The sequence below is a fragment of the Seriola aureovittata genome, chromosome 17 (assembly GCF_021018895.1).
Source record: "Seriola aureovittata isolate HTS-2021-v1 ecotype China chromosome 17, ASM2101889v1, whole genome shotgun sequence".
NCBI lineage: Eukaryota > Metazoa > Chordata > Actinopteri > Carangiformes > Carangidae > Seriola > Seriola aureovittata.
Genome location: NC_079380.1, coordinates 22,096,924 through 22,114,830, shown reverse-complemented (window position 1 = coordinate 22,114,830; position 17,907 = coordinate 22,096,924). Strand labels below are relative to the sequence as shown.

Sequence of the window (17,907 nt, the reverse complement as noted above, 5' to 3'; positions counted from 1 at the left end):
ATAAATATTGTGTTAATGACCAGTTCAGCTCGTGAAATTTACACAGATACCCTGCCCTGTGTGTGTGTGTGTGTGTGTGTGTGTGTGTGTGTGTGTGTGTGTGTGTGTGTGTGTCAGATGTGTGTTTGGCCCAGCACCTCTGCGTTGTCTGACTTTGTTTCATGCAGTTATGATTCATGATACCTTAAATTACACGTTATATTATTGTCCACTGCACTGCCAAGACTTTAAGGGGATCAAGATGAGAGAGGGGGGCATTATGTGAAAACAACCTCAGCTCTTTGAAGCCTCTTCAACTTCTCCCAATGAAAAACACACTCAGCTTTTTTTTATTTTATTTTATCACTCTCTGAATCATGCGATCGGCCTCAAGTTTTCACTGAGATAAGAAAACATTTCAACTGAAGTAGCCCGTAACAGCTTCATCCAACCCTGTTTCTGACCTGCGCGGATGTAGGTTCATTTATCCTGAATGATCCACTGAGATCCCCCAGGCCTGTTTAGTTCCTGCCAAATGATGTTATTACACCAAGCCCTCGGTGGCTGCTCACTCTCCCACTTATTCATCTGCGATACAAAACAAATAAGATCTCCACAATGGCCGTTTTTGTTAGATAGCAGATTTATTGTTGCTCAAATGTGTGCGTAATGTGTCCTCTGGATCAAGAGAGGCTTTATTGATTTGAACGGTTCCATGTTTCGCCTGTTTTATAAAAAGAAGAGAAAAAAAAACACCTTAAACTGAGCCCCAGATTTAATGTTGCATAGCTTTCATGACGGGAGGTCCTATAAAATTACCAGAAATAAAAATTGGAGGCCATATCTGCAAATGTAACATCGGGAAACATTCAGTACCAGCTGCACGAGCGCAGGGAAATTTGGTCCATTATCTGGGAATGTCGTGTCCATCATCGGCCCCGGTGCCGTTCGTCCCCAGAAACGACTCTCAACACGTGGCTCTGCAGGTTCTGGCGTCAGACGATCTCGCCTTAGTGCCTTACCTTCAGCTTTTGTAGTGATTTGACGCTCCTGCTCCGGCCTTATTGAAACCACACAGCGCGCGCGGGCCTGTTTCCAATCTGAAGACATGCGTGATGAATTTGGCAAATCATCTGCAGCTTTGCTGGTACCGTATAGCCCACCCAGCCCGGACCCAGTCCCCCTCTGCCCCGAGGTATCAATACGATTAGAGGCAGGAAATGTGGGAATCCCCAACAAAGGGCTCCATCATTAAACACAAACAACCAGAGGCCTCCCAACAATACCAAAAGCGCCCTCCTCTCCTCACTTCTCTTTTATGTCCCAGCAAGTGAAAATCTATTACTTTCATCCCAATATCACCATCCTACTTTCAGTTGCCATTTATTAAAGCAGATAATCTGACGGGGTTATGGCGGACCGGACTCTGATAAGTCTGAGCTCAAGTGGAGAACAGAGAGTGTAGAGTTTCTGCCTCAGTAATCTCAGGTTATGCAGACTGCAGATTAAATATTATTCCTTCTCCATTTCACACATGGTGATATTTATCAATATGTCTCTCAGGGAAAGTGAAGTATGAGTGCAACCTCTGGAGGTTTTTGCAAAGGGAACACAGTCTACCTCTAAACGGTTTATTCAAAAGGAGCCACAGCGCAGGGCAGGCAACAAATTATTATTTTCACAGCAGCATAAAATCAGTCATTGCAGTTTTATCCTTCGTCTGAAAACATGTAATTGTGCGTCAAGTGTGTGCGTAAAGTGCGGCTGCAGCAGCCTTCCAGAGGGATTAAGGCTTTAGCCCCTACCTCACGTAGAGAAGTGTTTGGGGATTTTCCCCCTCGGAGTTTAAATTCAGGGTCTGATGTCCCCACAGAGCCTATCAGCTTAAAAATCTAAATATGTGTTTATCGTGTCTTTTATTATCACTTTGCACCGCTGCACATTTAGATCACCTCAGATGCCTGTGTTTGTTTCTTTGTGCAGGTTTCCACTTCTTGTTTTTTTAAGAAGAAAAAAGTAACACATTTCAATAATTGTTTAAATTCCTTCTGGTTTTTAAATTTTTCTTCTTCTGAAGTCTTCGGAATTCTTTCTGGAAAATAATAATAAAAATAAAAAAGTTATATCTCAGGAACAGCCGCCATGAATGTTGTGGACCACATTTTTCCGAATGATTATGGCGCTTTTTGGACTTATAGTCCAACTATAAACTATCCTGGTGTTTATTTTACTCATATTGTTCAAATTGAGCATTTCAACACGACTCTGAAATTATCCTAATGAGGAAAAATGTTTATTCCTCTCCAAAAAAATCTCCCTTTGTTTTCCTGTTCATTAGGATGTTTTTAGTGGACGGATCTCTGACGTCCGCGTCCACTTGGCACTGATGCGCTGATGATGAGAGTGCACTGGGAGGCTGGTATAGGCCTTCTTGGTACCCGTTGCGTCGTTTCCATTGGTCAGAATCTTCTTCCTCGTGCCTCGACGTGACATCACATCCACCCGACCCGCAGGAAAGCAACGGAGATTACAGATGATGCTGGACATCTCGGAGGACGCACACACTTTTACGCTTTACGCACGATCCCTCGCTGACCGCTCTTTTGCGCTTTAAGGTATTAAAATAAAGGATATCAGCGCAGATGCTTTGCGGTTTGGAGAGTCTGTTTCCTGAGAAGTAGGAGGAGGATTGTTGCTCGGATTTCTCACCGTTTTGTGAATGGAGATGAATCGCGCGTAAAAATCTGTTCGTCGCTTTAAAGAGAAGAGCTGTCACTGTCCCACCTGTTGGCAGGTGGTGTTGGCTTTACCCGCGGGCATCTACTATGACATTGGGTTTGGAAATCATGGAGGATATTGTTATCGACGTGGTGGGGGAAGGACTCAAAGATAACGGAGAGGAGCAACTTTTACCTTCGGATGAGTCACGGAGCGAGCAGGACCGCGGCACGGAGACTTCCAGCAGCCAGAGTAAAGACCGGGACACTTACAGCCCAGAACCGGCGTGTGCAACTCCTGCTAAAGCCAAAGGTCCCACGTCGGTGAAGCCTCCATACTCATACATCGCTCTGATAACGATGGCCATTCTGCAGAGTCCAAAGAAGCGGCTCACCCTCAGCGAGATCTGTGACTTTATCAGCCACCGCTTCGTTTATTACCGGGAGAAATTCCCCGCCTGGCAGAACTCTATCAGACACAATCTGTCGCTCAATGACTGCTTTGTAAAGATGCCCAGAGAGCCCGGGAACCCCGGGAAGGGCAACTACTGGACTCTGGATCCAAACTCCTCGGACATGTTTGAGAACGGGAGTTTTCTGCGGAGGAGGAAGCGCTTCAAGCGGCAGCATTTCCGCTTCGACCCGCTCAAGGAGCAGCACCTGGAGCCCAGCGGACTGCACGGCTTCCCGCACGGCGCCTACGGGCTCGGCACAGCGGCTCTGCAGCTGCCCAGTCTGGAGATTTACCCCTACCTCCATCACCACGCGCCCTCGCCGTGCGGTCCCGCCACCATCCCACCTGTCAGCAGCATCCTGCCGGCTCTGTCCAGCTTCTTCTCCCGCGGCGCACTCACAGCCAAAGCCTTCCTCCATTCGCAGCCCGGCATCGAAGCCTTCTCCCCGGCCCAGTGCACCGCGTACTCCTCTCCCCTGACCTCCAGCGCTGCCTACGCCTCCCCGGCGCTCTTCCACCCGGCGGCGGCTCCGCACTTCCTCAGTTTACACCAGGAGTATCAGAAACTACAGACTCATCGTGGCACCGTGGACCTGGTCAAACACATCAACACTGCTAACAATGAGTAATCACGTTAAAGACACTTTGAACTCGTGTTTTCTCAGGTAACAGAGACAATCTACACAGAAGCTCCGTTTCTGGAGATTGGATGGATCTGTTTTAAGGAATGTTGTAGATATGTTACAAACTCTCCCTCCTTCCTTCCGTTATGGCAAAAAAATAAAATAAAAAAAAACAACCTTTTATCAGGCGCCTTTTTAAAAACTGATCTTGAACTATCATCTTTTGTTTAAATATTTAAATGACGAGTTTCTTTTACTTTTTTCTGGAAAGAAATAAAAGTGAATATTTAAACTTTGCGTTCAGTTGTATTTTCTACAGATCCATGTGGTCACGTGAAGCTTTTTATTCAGCTCATGGATGACCTTGAAATAATAATTTAAATGAATAAATAAAAACACAGAGTTTAGGTGTAAAGCTACACTCTTTGTTTTTATGTCTTGTGTTCTGTTGCTTTAAATTTCAGTTCCTGTGTTTTGACTCTTTCTTGCGCTGATTTCACTTCAGGCCCTGACTCTGACTCGCGATGATGACAGTTATATAAAATAAAATAATTGTATTAAATTGTTAAAGTGTTGCATTGAAAACGCTGAAGAACAAATTTGCCATTAAAATAAGCTGCAGGTGCATTACAGAGCATTTCTGCTTCACTTCTAAAATAATCAGAAAGACAAAACAAATATTTCACTCATTCCAAATACTCGGTGGTCGGTATTTTCAGCAAGTCAGTAATTTGCGTAATTGTATTTTATTAGCCAGTTATTTAATATATTGTGACAATAAAATAAAACAGCTTGTAAAATAATGAATTTAATGTTTAAAAAAGGTGATGGGGAAGAAGCAGCTTTTCACACCGTGAGTCCTGGAGCGTCAAGGTCAGAGTCAGTCCGGAGGCTTCAGGATTATTAACGCTTCTATTAACGCCTGCAGTTACAAATAAACAGGAACAATGACAGTTTCCATGATCAACATCTGTCAGCAGCTGGTGAATTTCAGCCTAAAAGAACCATTTAGCTTTAAAGCGCACAGGCCTGCCATGTGTGTGTGTGTGTGTGTGTGTGTGTGTGTGTGTGTGTGTGTGTGTGTGCTGTTCATGGCTAAAACTCTGGCTCTGAAAACATACATGCATATAATTGCCTTATTTTGCAGAGCCACACACACACACACACACACACACACACACAGACACATCTTGTTCCCGCGAGAAAATCTGTACAACACATTTTCATGAGATAAGTTCAGTCTTGAAGCCGCTTTCTGCTCCTAAAGTCTCCACAGAGGAGCTGGACCTGCAGGTGGATCACTGCTTATCTGTGATTATTTATATTATTATTATTGTTATTATTGTTATTATTAAAGAGGAAGTTCAGTCCAGAAAATGTTGGTTGACAGTTTTTTCTAATTCTGTTTTTGTCTTCTTAAAAAGTCTCATTTGAGCTTCAAATTCTGAATTTTAAAGATGGAACTTCCCAGTTAAAATCCCACACTTTTGCTTTTTACAGTGAATTTTGACAGCCAATGGAAAGTCAGTTTATTCCGTTAAAAAAAAAAGAAAAAAGAAAATCCAACAGTTCAGTTTCACAATCATAAAAATTTTTATGTGGAATTAACATTTTACAGTCTGACTGCGAACAGGTTGTTTGTTCTGTTTACAGACTGTTGTATTAATGTAAAACTGGTGTTTTGGCTGAAACTCAACACGATTAAATCAAGATCATAATCTACAATTAAACCTAAAACAAGTAAGTTCATCTTTGTGCTTGAGCGGACCCGGAGTGATTAGGACGAATCAGTGAACGTATATTGAGTGTGATCAGTAAATCTATCCCAAAACTTTCCACCCGTTCCTCCACGCTACTAATTCACATTATCTGATTTATTTTTCCTTTCTTTTTCATTTAAGTGCAGGCAGCGCCGCTCTGCAGTGAGAATGACAGTAGTAAAATAATTCTAGGTTTCAGAGCATGGAAGTATTTATTTAATTCTATTCTGAGTCTGGTTTAGATGGATTACCATGCTGAAGCTCTTGGACGGGGCTGATGGATCACACCGCACGCTCAGTCCTTTCGCAGACTTTGGCACCCAGCGAGGGACTGAAACAAATAAAAAGATTGTTACCTGATGGCGAGCTGTTAAGTTGCCCACTCCTGAAAGACAGAGGAGACTTTCTCATTGAGCCTCCTCTTTTTTTTCTTCCTTTCCTCCATTCAGGAAATTTGACAAACTCGCCCAATTTTTGATGCTTAGATTTAATTCAATCTGTTTTGAGGTTTTCTCTTTTTTTTTTGCCACAACCAAATGTCTAATATTTGTACTGCTAATCTTAAACAGTGCGGCAGGAGCTGTGGTTACACTGATCCAACATGAGATTCATATCACACACCACAGTCTCTCTGCTATTAGAACTTATCTGATTGGAAAGCCAAACATACAGCTGGAGATTTATTTTATTTTTTTTTTTTTTTACTTTGGTCCTTTAGTCAAAACTGAAAACATGAAGCTGCAGGAGAGAGAGGCAGGAAATGATCCTGCATGTCATAACTAGCATGCAACAGGTCGTTATGACACGGGGATATTTGACTTTCAGTGCAGTTTAATATGGTTGAACATGATGATCAGGTAAGACTGAGGAAATCTTTTTCATTATGAGGAGAAACTGAAGCAGACAAACTCTGATTGGCAGCCAGGGAGGGGGAGACATCAGGGTGCTTTCTTTTTTTTTTTTTTTTTTTTAGGGGGGGTGGGAAACATGGTGCACCTGATAAAATAAGCAAGTCAGACACTCCAGGCTTGTGTGTGTGTGTGTGTGTGTGTAGCTGTGACTGCACATCAGTTTTCCATGCTGAAGGAGGTAAAAAGGTGCCAGTTCACTGCTGAAAGCCTTTTTACTTTCCTTTTTCCTTTGTGCGTCATTGAGTGTGACATGGTTTATTAAATCTTCACTTGTATTATGAGGAAAAGCTTCTTTTTTAATGATTGGCAGCAAGATTTTCCCGTTTTTAACTCTACCTTTTTCTTTTTCTTTTTTCTTTTTTAACTTTACAGCCTTTTTTAAATTTGCGAGACGCCTGAAACTTTAAACATTTAATATAATCTGCGAAGTCACTCAGAATGGGAAAGAAGGGCGCTGCTTTGTCACCAGAGAACTTTACTCAGCGTCATATTAAGATGATTCATCACTTAAGTGGACGTGATGAATGTACATTTATGTGACAACCTGTCAGTGGTGCATGCCGTGTTACACCGCTGCAGGTTCTGCTCAGTTCCACGTGGATTATCAGTCCTGAGTTATCATAACTCATCCGATGTGGGGCTGCGTTCTCTGGGAAAAGTGAGTCGACTCAGTCAGAACTCCATTCATGCCTGACAGTGCCGCTCCACCATGCTTTCATTCTCCACTTACCAACGCCAAGCCAAACAGGCAAGATAAACTCATTGGTAGAGCACCCCGCCTCGCCGCCTTCACTCCTTCTGCTTCCACAGAAAAAAGACCCAGAGTCCAAGAAGGCAGAGTGATGCATTCTGGGATAACCCCTGCAAGTTCAGTCAGGACAGGAAAAACAATGCGGTTATGTTGTTCCAGAGACTCTGAAATGCATAATTTGGAATAAATTCCCCTCAAATATTTTTCCTGTCTTATAGCCTGATGTTGCTTTTTTTTTTAAACATAAGAGACAGACTATAAATCACCTGGGTTAAAAAGTGTGCTACACTGACCCAGATTGGGTCAATGCAGCACAGGAGCAGCACTGACTTAATGTTTCTCTCTCAACTTTGAGATCAGGGTTTTAATGTTCAATGTTCTTTAAATCTTTGGGTTTTATTTCTTTTATCTCTGTGTCTCTGTAGCGCTGGTTTTGAAAGACTCTATAGAAATAAAGTTTATTATCTTTATTATTATTATAACTTGGGTTTGACTCAATGTCAGTGTTTTATTTTACTGAGTTTATTTTTAACCCACTTTTTTTTTTTTTTTAGTGAGTATCTACAAAATAAAATCACAGGGTGAAAGTTGAGCACAAAAGCAATATTTCATTATCATGGGTAGAAAACTGGTGACGATGGTTTGATCCACAGTTCTTGTCTTTATTAATGTTGTGTTACTGCATCAAAACAAACCTTTGTCTTAAAAAGTGCTGGTTCAATGTGGATCAACACAGCTCCAACATTAGTATTATCCTACAATATTACTGTCATTATTCAAATGGTTGTGAACAGTTATAATCTGCTTTATTTTAACAATAACGTGTTTATTTGTAACAGGTTTTAACTTTGTACGACTGACAATAAATCTGTGACAGTTTTATGGTGGAATCTGAGCTCATGGGTCGAACTCATCACACTTCACATGGGCAATTAACTTCAAGTTAATAAACAAATAAGTGACACTGGATCAAAACAAGCCGTTGGTTCATTTTGAGCTTTTTTTTTTTTTTTTTTTTAGGTTTGTTTGTTTTGTTGAACTGAACAGCTGTTTCCCGCGGCCTGATGTGTGTTTGCGTCAGTGTTTGGAGGCGTGTGCTGCTCTGGGATCAGAGTTCGGTGGATATAAAGTAGGTAGGTGTTGTGGTTTTTCAGTTATCATTAGTAAATCTCGCACCTTTCTGCTGAGGCGGATCACAGCTGAGGTTTTCTCTCCTCTCACTTTAATGGCTGACTTCCACAGGCCTCGCTCGCTCCTTGGCGTTTGCTTTTCCTGGCAGGGCCAATCCCCGCTGCCCTGCTTCAGGGAGTTATTCAATTATAAATCTTCCACCCTTCTTTTGCAGCAACCCCCCCCCCCCCCCCTCCAACAACCCCCACCACCCCCCCTGCTTTCCTCTCTCTCACCGGTCCATGTGTTGCCCTGCCAAGCCCAGTAAAACACGCTACTCCGTTGGTGCACCCCTCTCCGGTCTCGTGCCCAAGAATTTATTATGCTCAGGGTGGTGAAGCGGAGTGCGGTGTGTTTTTGGAAAAGGGACCCCCCCTCAAGCCCCAGTGCCAACAGATGACAGTGACATATAGCAGGAAAGCCACCCAGAAGGAGAATGATCTCACACCTCAGCCACGCGCTCAGAGTGGGGTGGGAGAAAATAGAGAGAGAGAGAGAGAGAGAGAGGGAGGAAAGATCTGCAGCTGGGGGTAGAGGGGACAATAAAATCAAGATGAAAAGAAGCAAAACGATGGAGGAAACGAAAAGGTATAAAGACAAAAAAACAAACAGCAGAAGCTGAGAGCAGAGCGAGTGAATGATCTGATGACGCAGAAAGCAAAAAATATGTCTGTGACTTCTGTAAATACTTTAGGTTTGCTCGCTAAACTTCAACATTGTGTTTTAATAATTCCCAAATAAACCAAACTATGTTGAACCCTCTTAGATATTCTACTCTTCCCCCTCTGACCATGGCTCATTGCTGCCAGCCAAGGTCTGGAGGAAATGCACTGCTCCATTAGGCATCTTAAGAAAATCCGCAGTTGCATTCAAGGTTTAATAGCAGATAGATCCTCCTCTACACCACATCTGTTTCTCAAGGAGCCTGTGAAGCAGCCAATCTGTATGTAACTGGGTGGCACTTGGCCTTGACCCCCCCATTCCCCACCCCCCACCTCCTTGTTTCACTCTATTTTCAGCCTTCCCGGTGCCCTACTGTTCCCCAGCTGGCGACTTCATGCCCTCACTCTGCCCACGCTGCTTGGCATCGCCGCAGCAGCCGCTCTCCAGGTTTGTGCAGCGTGTGCAGGTAGGAGGCCTCCAAACACCGGCAGACGTTGCTCACCCTTTACAGGCCCGAGATGAAAGGCTGCGGCGGCGTGATGTCACCCACAGCAGCCCCTAAACCACTTATTGCACTAAATGAGAGCCATTAGCCGCACAAACAAAGACTTAAAACTCTCTGTCATTTAATCAAAAGGGGAGCAGGAAGCACAATTAACATCTGGGCCAAGATGTGTCAGAGAGGGGTCAGGCTGTAAATGTGCGGGCTCTTATTACAGTTGTAGGAGTCCGAGGCCTAATGAGAGTCAGTAACCCCAACCTGGCTGCGGCCCGCCCGCTCCCACTGATCCCGGAGGAAGACAAAGTGGTCTGCCTTCCACGCCAGGCATCGCCATGAAGAGCAGGGGATGTTTGAAAAGGAGCCAGTTAATAGTTGGAAACCTCCCTCACTGCCTCTCCCTCTCTATTTCTCCCCATTCACTCCTAATGTCTCTCTCTCTCCGTCTGCACTTTCTCTCTCCACCTCTCTCCCCCATTACATTTGGTTTTCTCCCCTCAATAACGTCTGCAGTGGCATATTACAACTTGGAAATGGATTTTAAAAGGGAGTAGAGAAGGGGTGCCAGAATGGGAAAAACATGGATTGGCTCAATGGAAGCAGATTAAGTGGGCATGCCAAACCTCACGCTTTGTAAGAAACAAGAAAAAGACCCCTTTTTACATTAATGCTTTCGGAGTTAAGGACCAACCACATAGTGCAGGGAGGGAAATCAAAAATCCCACCCTCTTCGAAAAGAGAGAATGAAAACTCCAGGCGGCGAATTGTCACCTCATACGGAAGAAATGGCTCCCTTCCCTCTCCAGTGTCACCAGAGTGAATACGACTGGGTGCTGTAACGCTGTCAGTGTCGGAGGACAGGCCTGCGTTTTAGTTTTTTATCACTGCTGCAGGTCTCTGTGTGCTCAGGGAACTGTAAAGCCAATTCATAGGCCTGCAAACATCCTGTAACAGCTACATAAATCCACTAATTCAGGCCTTTGTGTTTGGTAATGGATGTTGTGCCGTACTATGTAGATGTGATATGATAGGATTGATTGCTCTGAAGAACACTGAGGCTGCTTTCTAGCACCGCCCTGCCACCCAAACTGTCGGCCAACGAGTCGTTCATCCCATGCTGCCTCTGTTGGTGGTCCCTGGTGTAAGCTATATTTTCCCCTCACTTCTCTCTCTCTCTCTCTTTTTTTTATAGCTAACACAAAATTGTTCCTAATTCGCTGCTGCTAGAGGGGGGTAATTTGCGGCTTTTGGCTGAGTGTCGCAAGCCCCAAATTTGAAAAAGCTGCTGAGTTGAAGGCGTTCTGTGAAAGGCAGTAGGAGCAACAGTAGGGAGAGGAGAGAGAGAGGGGGGGGGGGGAGAGAGAGAGAGAGAACCTAAATTCAATCAGTTAAAAAGGAAAAACAGCAAAACATGATAAGCCTCAAAAGGCAGAAGACTGCAATGCAATAATAACTGTTGGGTAATGTAAGCCGTCGCCACCAATAATTACAGCTCTTTTAATGAAATTATGGCGATAATGTCTCTTCTTCTATTCCAACTTAATATGATTTCAGTTCAGCCTGTGAAAACATTCATGTTCCAATCAGACTACTTTGGCCAAAATACTGTAGCTCGTATTTCATCTGTGTTTAGTATGTCTTCAACTATCTGAGATAAAAAAAAAATTAAAAAAAACTTTCTCCAGCAAATGCCATCTGTGAAAGGAAAAAAAAAACAAAAACAGCTGGATATTGCTAAAGGCCATTTAATGACAAGCAGTTGGCTGGTTTAGCAATGAGCTCTCAGGTAAGTCACAGTGTGTGAACGTCAGTGGGAACAGTACAAACTGCTGGTTTGTAGAGCGCCTCAAGGTTCTGTGCTTGGCCCACTGTTGTTTTCTTTTCACATAAGTAATTTAATGCACATGGAACTGATACTTACAGTTATGCAGATTTATGTAGCTGTGGCTCTTCCCTCCAAGACGAACTTCACGGAGTCCGTCTGTGGACACTGTTTTATTTACAGTTACATAACTTTATATATCATGTAGCAACAAGCTGAAAAAATTTATTGAAAGTGCTGATGTGGGACTGTGGGAGTCTGAATTGTTAATATTTTCAATTATTTAAATGATTTATAATTGAATTATAAGTGAAAAGGGCACAAAAATTAGTTGGAGTAAAATCCATTTTTGTGTAAATAGACTATTATATTTTAATTTCTCACACATTTCTTCTATATTGGTGTGTATAGATAGTAAAACAATAGTTTTAACAACTTTGAGCTTTTCTATAATAATATTTTGATTGATCATGAATATTTTCAGAGGTGCCTGTGGTATATTTCATGTACCTTGAGTTCCTCGCACTTACAGTGAGTTTGTGCTGAAAAAACGACACATTGCATGTGGATCAGAGACATTTTAAAATGTGTGTGACAAAAATTAATGTATAAAAAAAATCATCAAAATGAATGGACTGTGGAGGGTTAATATTTAGCAGTCTCAGCTTAGGTAGCTCAGGGACATTGTTAAAGCTCAGGGGAAGTCAACAGAAGTTTTTACCTGTTACAAATATATATATATCGCTCTCATAAAGGAAATTTGACATTTCAGGAAATATGCTTATTCACTTATTTAATGAGAGTTAAGAAAGTCTTACCACTTTTATATCTGTATGCAAAATATTGAGCTACTGCCAGCAGCTAGCTAACTTATCATAGTTAGCATTAAGGCTAGCCACAGCTAGCTAGAACTTGTTTTTAACTTTGGTTTTCTTGCTCAGCAAACAAGATATCCATGTTATTTAGTAAACGTTAGATATGCTGGCTTGCTGTTTCCCACTTGCTTCCAGCAGTCTTTATGCTAAGCTAACTTAGCAAGATGCCAGTGGTAGTTTCATTACCGCACAGACATGAGAGTTGTAGCCTATCAGACGTCTCATCCAACGTTTGGTAAGAGACAACTGAACTATTCCTTCATAAGCAACATGTTGAAAAGCTTGTGAACAAATTGAGTTAGGTTTTTATAGTTCTGTTTCTCAAAGTAAATGCAGTAAATGCCACAGCACAGTCACTGTCCATACATCAGTCAGTGTCAGAGTCACTGGTATATTTTTAATTATACAGCCTATCTGGGAAAATTACCTTCATATTTCTGGAGTAGCTCAACTAATCTGAACGAAAACAGACATACGACATACATCAACAAACATCTTGCCACTGAAAATAATGTAGAAACTAGTTGGCAAGCATACTGAGTCCTAACAGTTTGCTAAAATTAATAAACAGATAGAACTATAAATAGAAATAGAATATGGAAAAATTGTTAAAAAAAAAAGAAAAGCTAGTAGTGTATGGTTGGAAATATTGCATTAGTAACATTACAGCTGGTGTTGATGGAGGGTATTTAAGTTCATCTGATAGAGCTGTGGGAGTGTGTCACACAAAATGACAAAATGCAATAACGGTTTCAATCATTCTGACCTGCTGTACCTGATGCTGGACGGAGCAAACAGGAAGTAAGTGAAGGAAGAGCTGCAGCCGAGGCCCAAGAGCGTCTGGATCTCTCTTTACACCCAGAGCGCAGCAAAAGGGGGCTGAGAGCTCCTCCGTGGCCTCGTCAACACAACGGCCCTGAGAGGTGCTCATTCATTTTGATTAACAGGGCCTTCCTCACTCTCATCCCATCCTCGGTGGTTCACTCTCTCCTCGGGGGGAAAAGCCCACATGGATGTTTTTTCTTTTTTTATCCCACATGGTTTTTCGCTTCCACAACAGCACGTCATTACCCGAGTGTTTAAACACTTAAGAACAGTTTAAAAGGAGGGAGAAGGAGGTGGTGGTAGAGGAGGAGGAGTGAAAAAACACTCACGAGCAATGAACAGTTCTACATTAACTCTGTATCACTCAAGGGAGCTGTAAAGGCTGCCCTGTAAGCGAAATGAAGTCAATAAATAAATGTGGCTGTTGTCAGATGTCTGGAAAAGCTTGAGAGGGTTTCGGCATCGGGGCAGCCCACCATGTTGAAATGAAGGGTGATAAGTTTGGGCGGCCCCACAGAATTAGACGCTACAACTTGCTGAGTGCCATTGACTAATGAGGGCGGGTTTTGCTGCATGATAAATTCAAAAACGAGGGGGGAACGTTTGATCTGCACCAAAAACCGCAGTTTGTTGAACGTCACAATGCCGGCTCAGCTACGGGTGGAGGGAACACCATCATAACACGGAGGAGGTTTATTATTTTATGCAGATCCCTCATGAGCTGCCTCTGATAACGACACTACTCCCCCAGAGGCCTGATCTCGCAGCAGTCAATCAAAGCCGAAGTGACAACAAACAGCAAGGAGAGACAGGAGCTGTCAATGGTCCGTGCACGCCTGCTTCGTTTCATGACTTCATCGGATTCAAATACTCACCAAAAACTGTGTTTGTTATAGCCGATATGCAACTGCAGGTCTTCCTCCCCTGCAGGTCGGCCCCAAGGGAACACCAGCAGAAAATATAAAACATGAGGAAAAGCAGTAGCAGCTGGATGTGTGTTTTTCCAAGTTAAAGCAATTGATCAGTGAGAGTCCAGAGAGTCCTAAAGAGGAGGAGGAGGAGGAGGAGGGGAGGGAGGGAGGGAGGGAGGGGAGTGCACGGTTCAGAGGAAGCTGCAGGTGTGGGGAAGAGAAAACACAATCACATCTCAAGTCAAACAAATGCGTCTCCCCTGATGGAGATGGATAGAGGGTCAGCATTCCAGTCCACGCCGAAGATCCCCACCGCGTAGCCCCAGGCCCTCTCTCTCTCCCTCTCTCTCTCCCTGCGTCTGCTGCTGCTGCTCGGCCAAACATCTGGACAGAGGGAGAGAAGAGGAAGTAACAAAGAGGAGCGGAGGAGAGAAAGTTTTCGAGAGAAGGGTGGACATGAGGGTAAAAAGGAGGGATGAACCGAGGGTCAGGAGGAGAGGTGAAAGATGTTAAATGAACAGCCGTGTTTATCTTCGGGACTCCTGTGGAGGAGGGAGCCCACGTAAGTGAGCTCGTGTCGATGGGGGGGGGGGAGTTCACACCCTCCTTGTGCCTGCTCTGTATTTCTCTTCATCTTCATCTGCTTCACCTCTCTCTAACATTTTTCTGACATCTTCCAGGCAGCTGAAGGTCAGAGGCTGCAGTAAATGGGGCAACATTTTGTCTAATCCTGCAGCCAACACTTTAACTTCTTCTATCCGTCTCCTCTCCCCCCTGCCATCCTTCACAGAGCAGAAGCCTTCAACTGACTGCTAAAAACTTTGCTCCGTTATTTTTTTTTTTTTTTCCCGCCTCCTCCTCCTTTGTGTTTTCCCCAGGAGTCCTATAAAAGCCTACTCTGCTCTTGTTTTCTCTGCAAGTCAAGGGATGAGCTAGAGCTCATAAAGAGAAAACTCAGAGGGCACACTGAGGTCCTGAGCTCTGTAAAAAATAAAAAATAAAAAAGCTGTGGCCGCAGCGCTGGTGGTGGTAGCTGCAGCGGAGAGGAATATAGAGTTATATACACACACACAGTACACCTTGGGAGTATTTGATCCCTGTGAACACTGCACAGCCTCGGGAGGACACGCTCTGTAAATTTCCCTCCCGTGTGCTGTGTTCTCTGTAACAGCGGCTTGGGCTTGTAAAAAGAAAAAAAGAAAAAAGAAAAAACCGCACACATGACAGGTGCCAAAGTCAGGAATGTGGAGAAAGTAAATGATGAAATATTTTCATGGCGGTTGCCTGTTATTTCCTTACCTTTTAAATTATCTGTTTAATGTCTTTTAAGTGGTGTGTGTGTGCTTTTGTAAAAGAAAATGTGTACATCAGCATTTCTGCATGCATGTATGCAGCGCTGGAGGAAGTATTCAGATCCTTTACAAGTAAAAGTCCTGCATGAAAATGTTGCATTAAACATACAGATTAGTTTAATTAATTCATAATCTTTCCAGTCCTGGCATCTGCAGAAGCTCCTCCTCTGGTGCAAGTAGCTGTGGTTGGGAATATCATACGTGCAGTTTGTGCAATCTTAATTTGAAAAGTAACAAATAACTAAATAAAAAGTGCAACATGAGTAGAAGTAGAAGCATTAAATTTAGTACTTGGGAAGTCTAATGTACTTAGTTATATTCAACCACTGCATGCATGCGTGTATGTGCGTTTGTGTAGTGAATGTCTGTGTGTCTGTGTGTGCGCATGTGTGTGTGTGTGTGTGTTTTTACTGCTGATGGCACAGTGGAGGTTTATTTGAACAGATGTGAACTCTCAGTGCCAGGGTGACCTCAGGTCCTTCTTGGCTACACTGCAGCTGATCTCTCCGCCCTGGAAAAATAACACTCAGTTTAACAGACTGACCTGTGGAAGAAAAAGCTCGCAAACACACTGTGTAATAAGTCCAGGAATAAGGCTACATTTCCTCTCGCAGTGTAATTGAATCTCAGTGTAACCTTATCAGTGCATGCCTTGCTGCAATGTGGAGCGCATGTGTCAGGTTATGTCCTTGTCTTCTGTGAAATATCTCGGATACAGTAACCAGACTGTACAGTAAAACCAGAAGTTATATTCCTTTCAAAGTCAGATATATGGCAATGGATTTATACTCTCATTGACTGAAAATGGAGGGTTTTATACCAAATGCACTGCACATTAACAGCACAGAGCATGAGTTAGGGGAGTGCAGAGGTTGCCGACAAGAGCCATAAAGGAGGTGAATTTATGTGTTGGAGTGATACAGGCGGGAGGTCAGAGGCAGAGTGAAGTGTGGAGGGTCGACAAGGATGAAGAGACAACAATGTTTGGAGAGAGGACAGGAGAGAGCAATGCTAATTTATACCCCGCTAATTGGAAACAGCAGAGTCCTGCACCTGAACCGCATTCTCGGCCCTGTGGCCAGCGTCGGGCCCGGGCAACGTGGGAGGGTGATGAGGGCCAGGGGGATGGAGAGATGGGATGGAGGTTAGGGTCAGTGTCAATGGCAGCTTTGTTGTTTCTGTCCCTGCAGACGGGACAGAGGTTTTGGTGTGTGTGTGTGTGTGCATGTGGAAATGCAAGATGTGCGTGTCTGAGCAGAATTAGTGTGTATGTTAGAGATTTTCTGGGGGTCATGTTGTTGTGACAGTCTCACATACACACACATCAGGCCGGAGCCAGAGTGAGGACCACCCTGCCTCAACAGAGAGAGAGAGAGGGGGAGGTGGTGGGGGGGGGGAGTCAGCTTAATGTGTCATGGTTTCAATCTGACACGATCCAACATATGACATGGCTGGACTTCAGCAGTCTTAGCTTCCTAGTTAAATAAATATGACAGCCTCCGCAGATAATTACCATGCTGTGACCATGTTGAGTCATAGCATCCGTTAATTATTAGACGGACCGTGTGACTACGTGGATTCATTTTTCAAATCCCTGCTGCTTGTGTGTTTCTGATGTCTGTAATATTTCAGTGAGTGATGGTGTATTCAGATGTTGGCTGTGACTGGGGTCTGGCACTGTGCTAAAAAATGAAGTAATCTTGGAATTTAGATTGAAAAAACATTGACGTTGCTTGATGTGCTTCATATCTGCACGATCTGTTTGCACTGCTAAGCCATGAGTCTTAGTGATGGCCCATTTAGGCCAGAGATTCCCAACCTGCAGTGTTTGTACCGCAGAGGGGACTTACATAGTTGCTATGGGGAATGTGGAAAGATTGTGAAGTAGCTCAACCAGGCTAAACAAAATAAAAATTACATTGTTTTTTAAATTGGTAATAGTAATAAATGTATGTATACATCTTGAGTCAGCTGTGACACCTGAACACTACATGATGCGACTGAGAACATGGGAAAACTAGTTAGCAAGGGAGCAGCCTAAATAGTTAGCTAAAAGTAATGGATCAGTGGTTATTAAGTTAGCTAAACTGGTTAAACAGTTGAAATAGTTAGATAAGTCTACAGTTTAATTAGTAAACTAAAAGTAGACTAATGGATTAACCGTTAAAGTAGTTAGCTAAAATGACGAAACAGTTGAAATAGTTAGCTAAAAACGGTTAAAATTGTTAGCCAAAATGGACAAAAATGATCGAATTGTTAGCAACAAGTAACAGATAAAACAGTAATAGTTAGCTAAGAGTAATGGCTGATGAATTAACTGTTAGTAGTTAGCTAAAAGTAATGGATTAACGGTTTTCAACAGTTTAAATAGTAAACTATAAATAATGCATTAACCATTAGAATAGTAGGATAAAAGTAATGGATTAACAGTTAAAATAGTTGGCTAACAGTAGGCTAATTGGTTAAAATAGTTCGCTAAAAACGGATAAACAGTTGAAATAGTTAAAAGAACTGGATAAATGAAGTCAAGGCTAAAGGCTAAAAGATAATGGCTGTATGGCTACAATGGATAAATTTAGCCAAAAGTAAAGGATA

General features: G+C 43.0%; 1 protein-coding gene across 1 annotated transcript; it reads left to right on the top strand.

The window, feature by feature from the left end:
• The first annotated feature begins 2,339 nt into the window (after positions 1 to 2,339).
• On the top strand, positions 2,340 to 4,059 carry foxd7 (forkhead box D7). Its single transcript, XM_056401303.1, has one exon. It carries the CDS (start codon positions 2,805 to 2,807, stop codon positions 3,777 to 3,779), a length of 975 nt encoding a protein of 324 aa, XP_056257278.1. The 5' UTR covers positions 2,340 to 2,804; the 3' UTR covers positions 3,780 to 4,059.
• The last annotated feature ends 13,848 nt before the right edge of the window (positions 4,060 to 17,907 follow it).

Bases quoted from the DNA above. Each gene is read 5' to 3' on its own strand.
- foxd7 (XM_056401303.1), top strand. From the start codon at position 2,805: ATGACATTGGGTTTGGAAATCATGGAGGATATTGTTATCGACGTGGTG.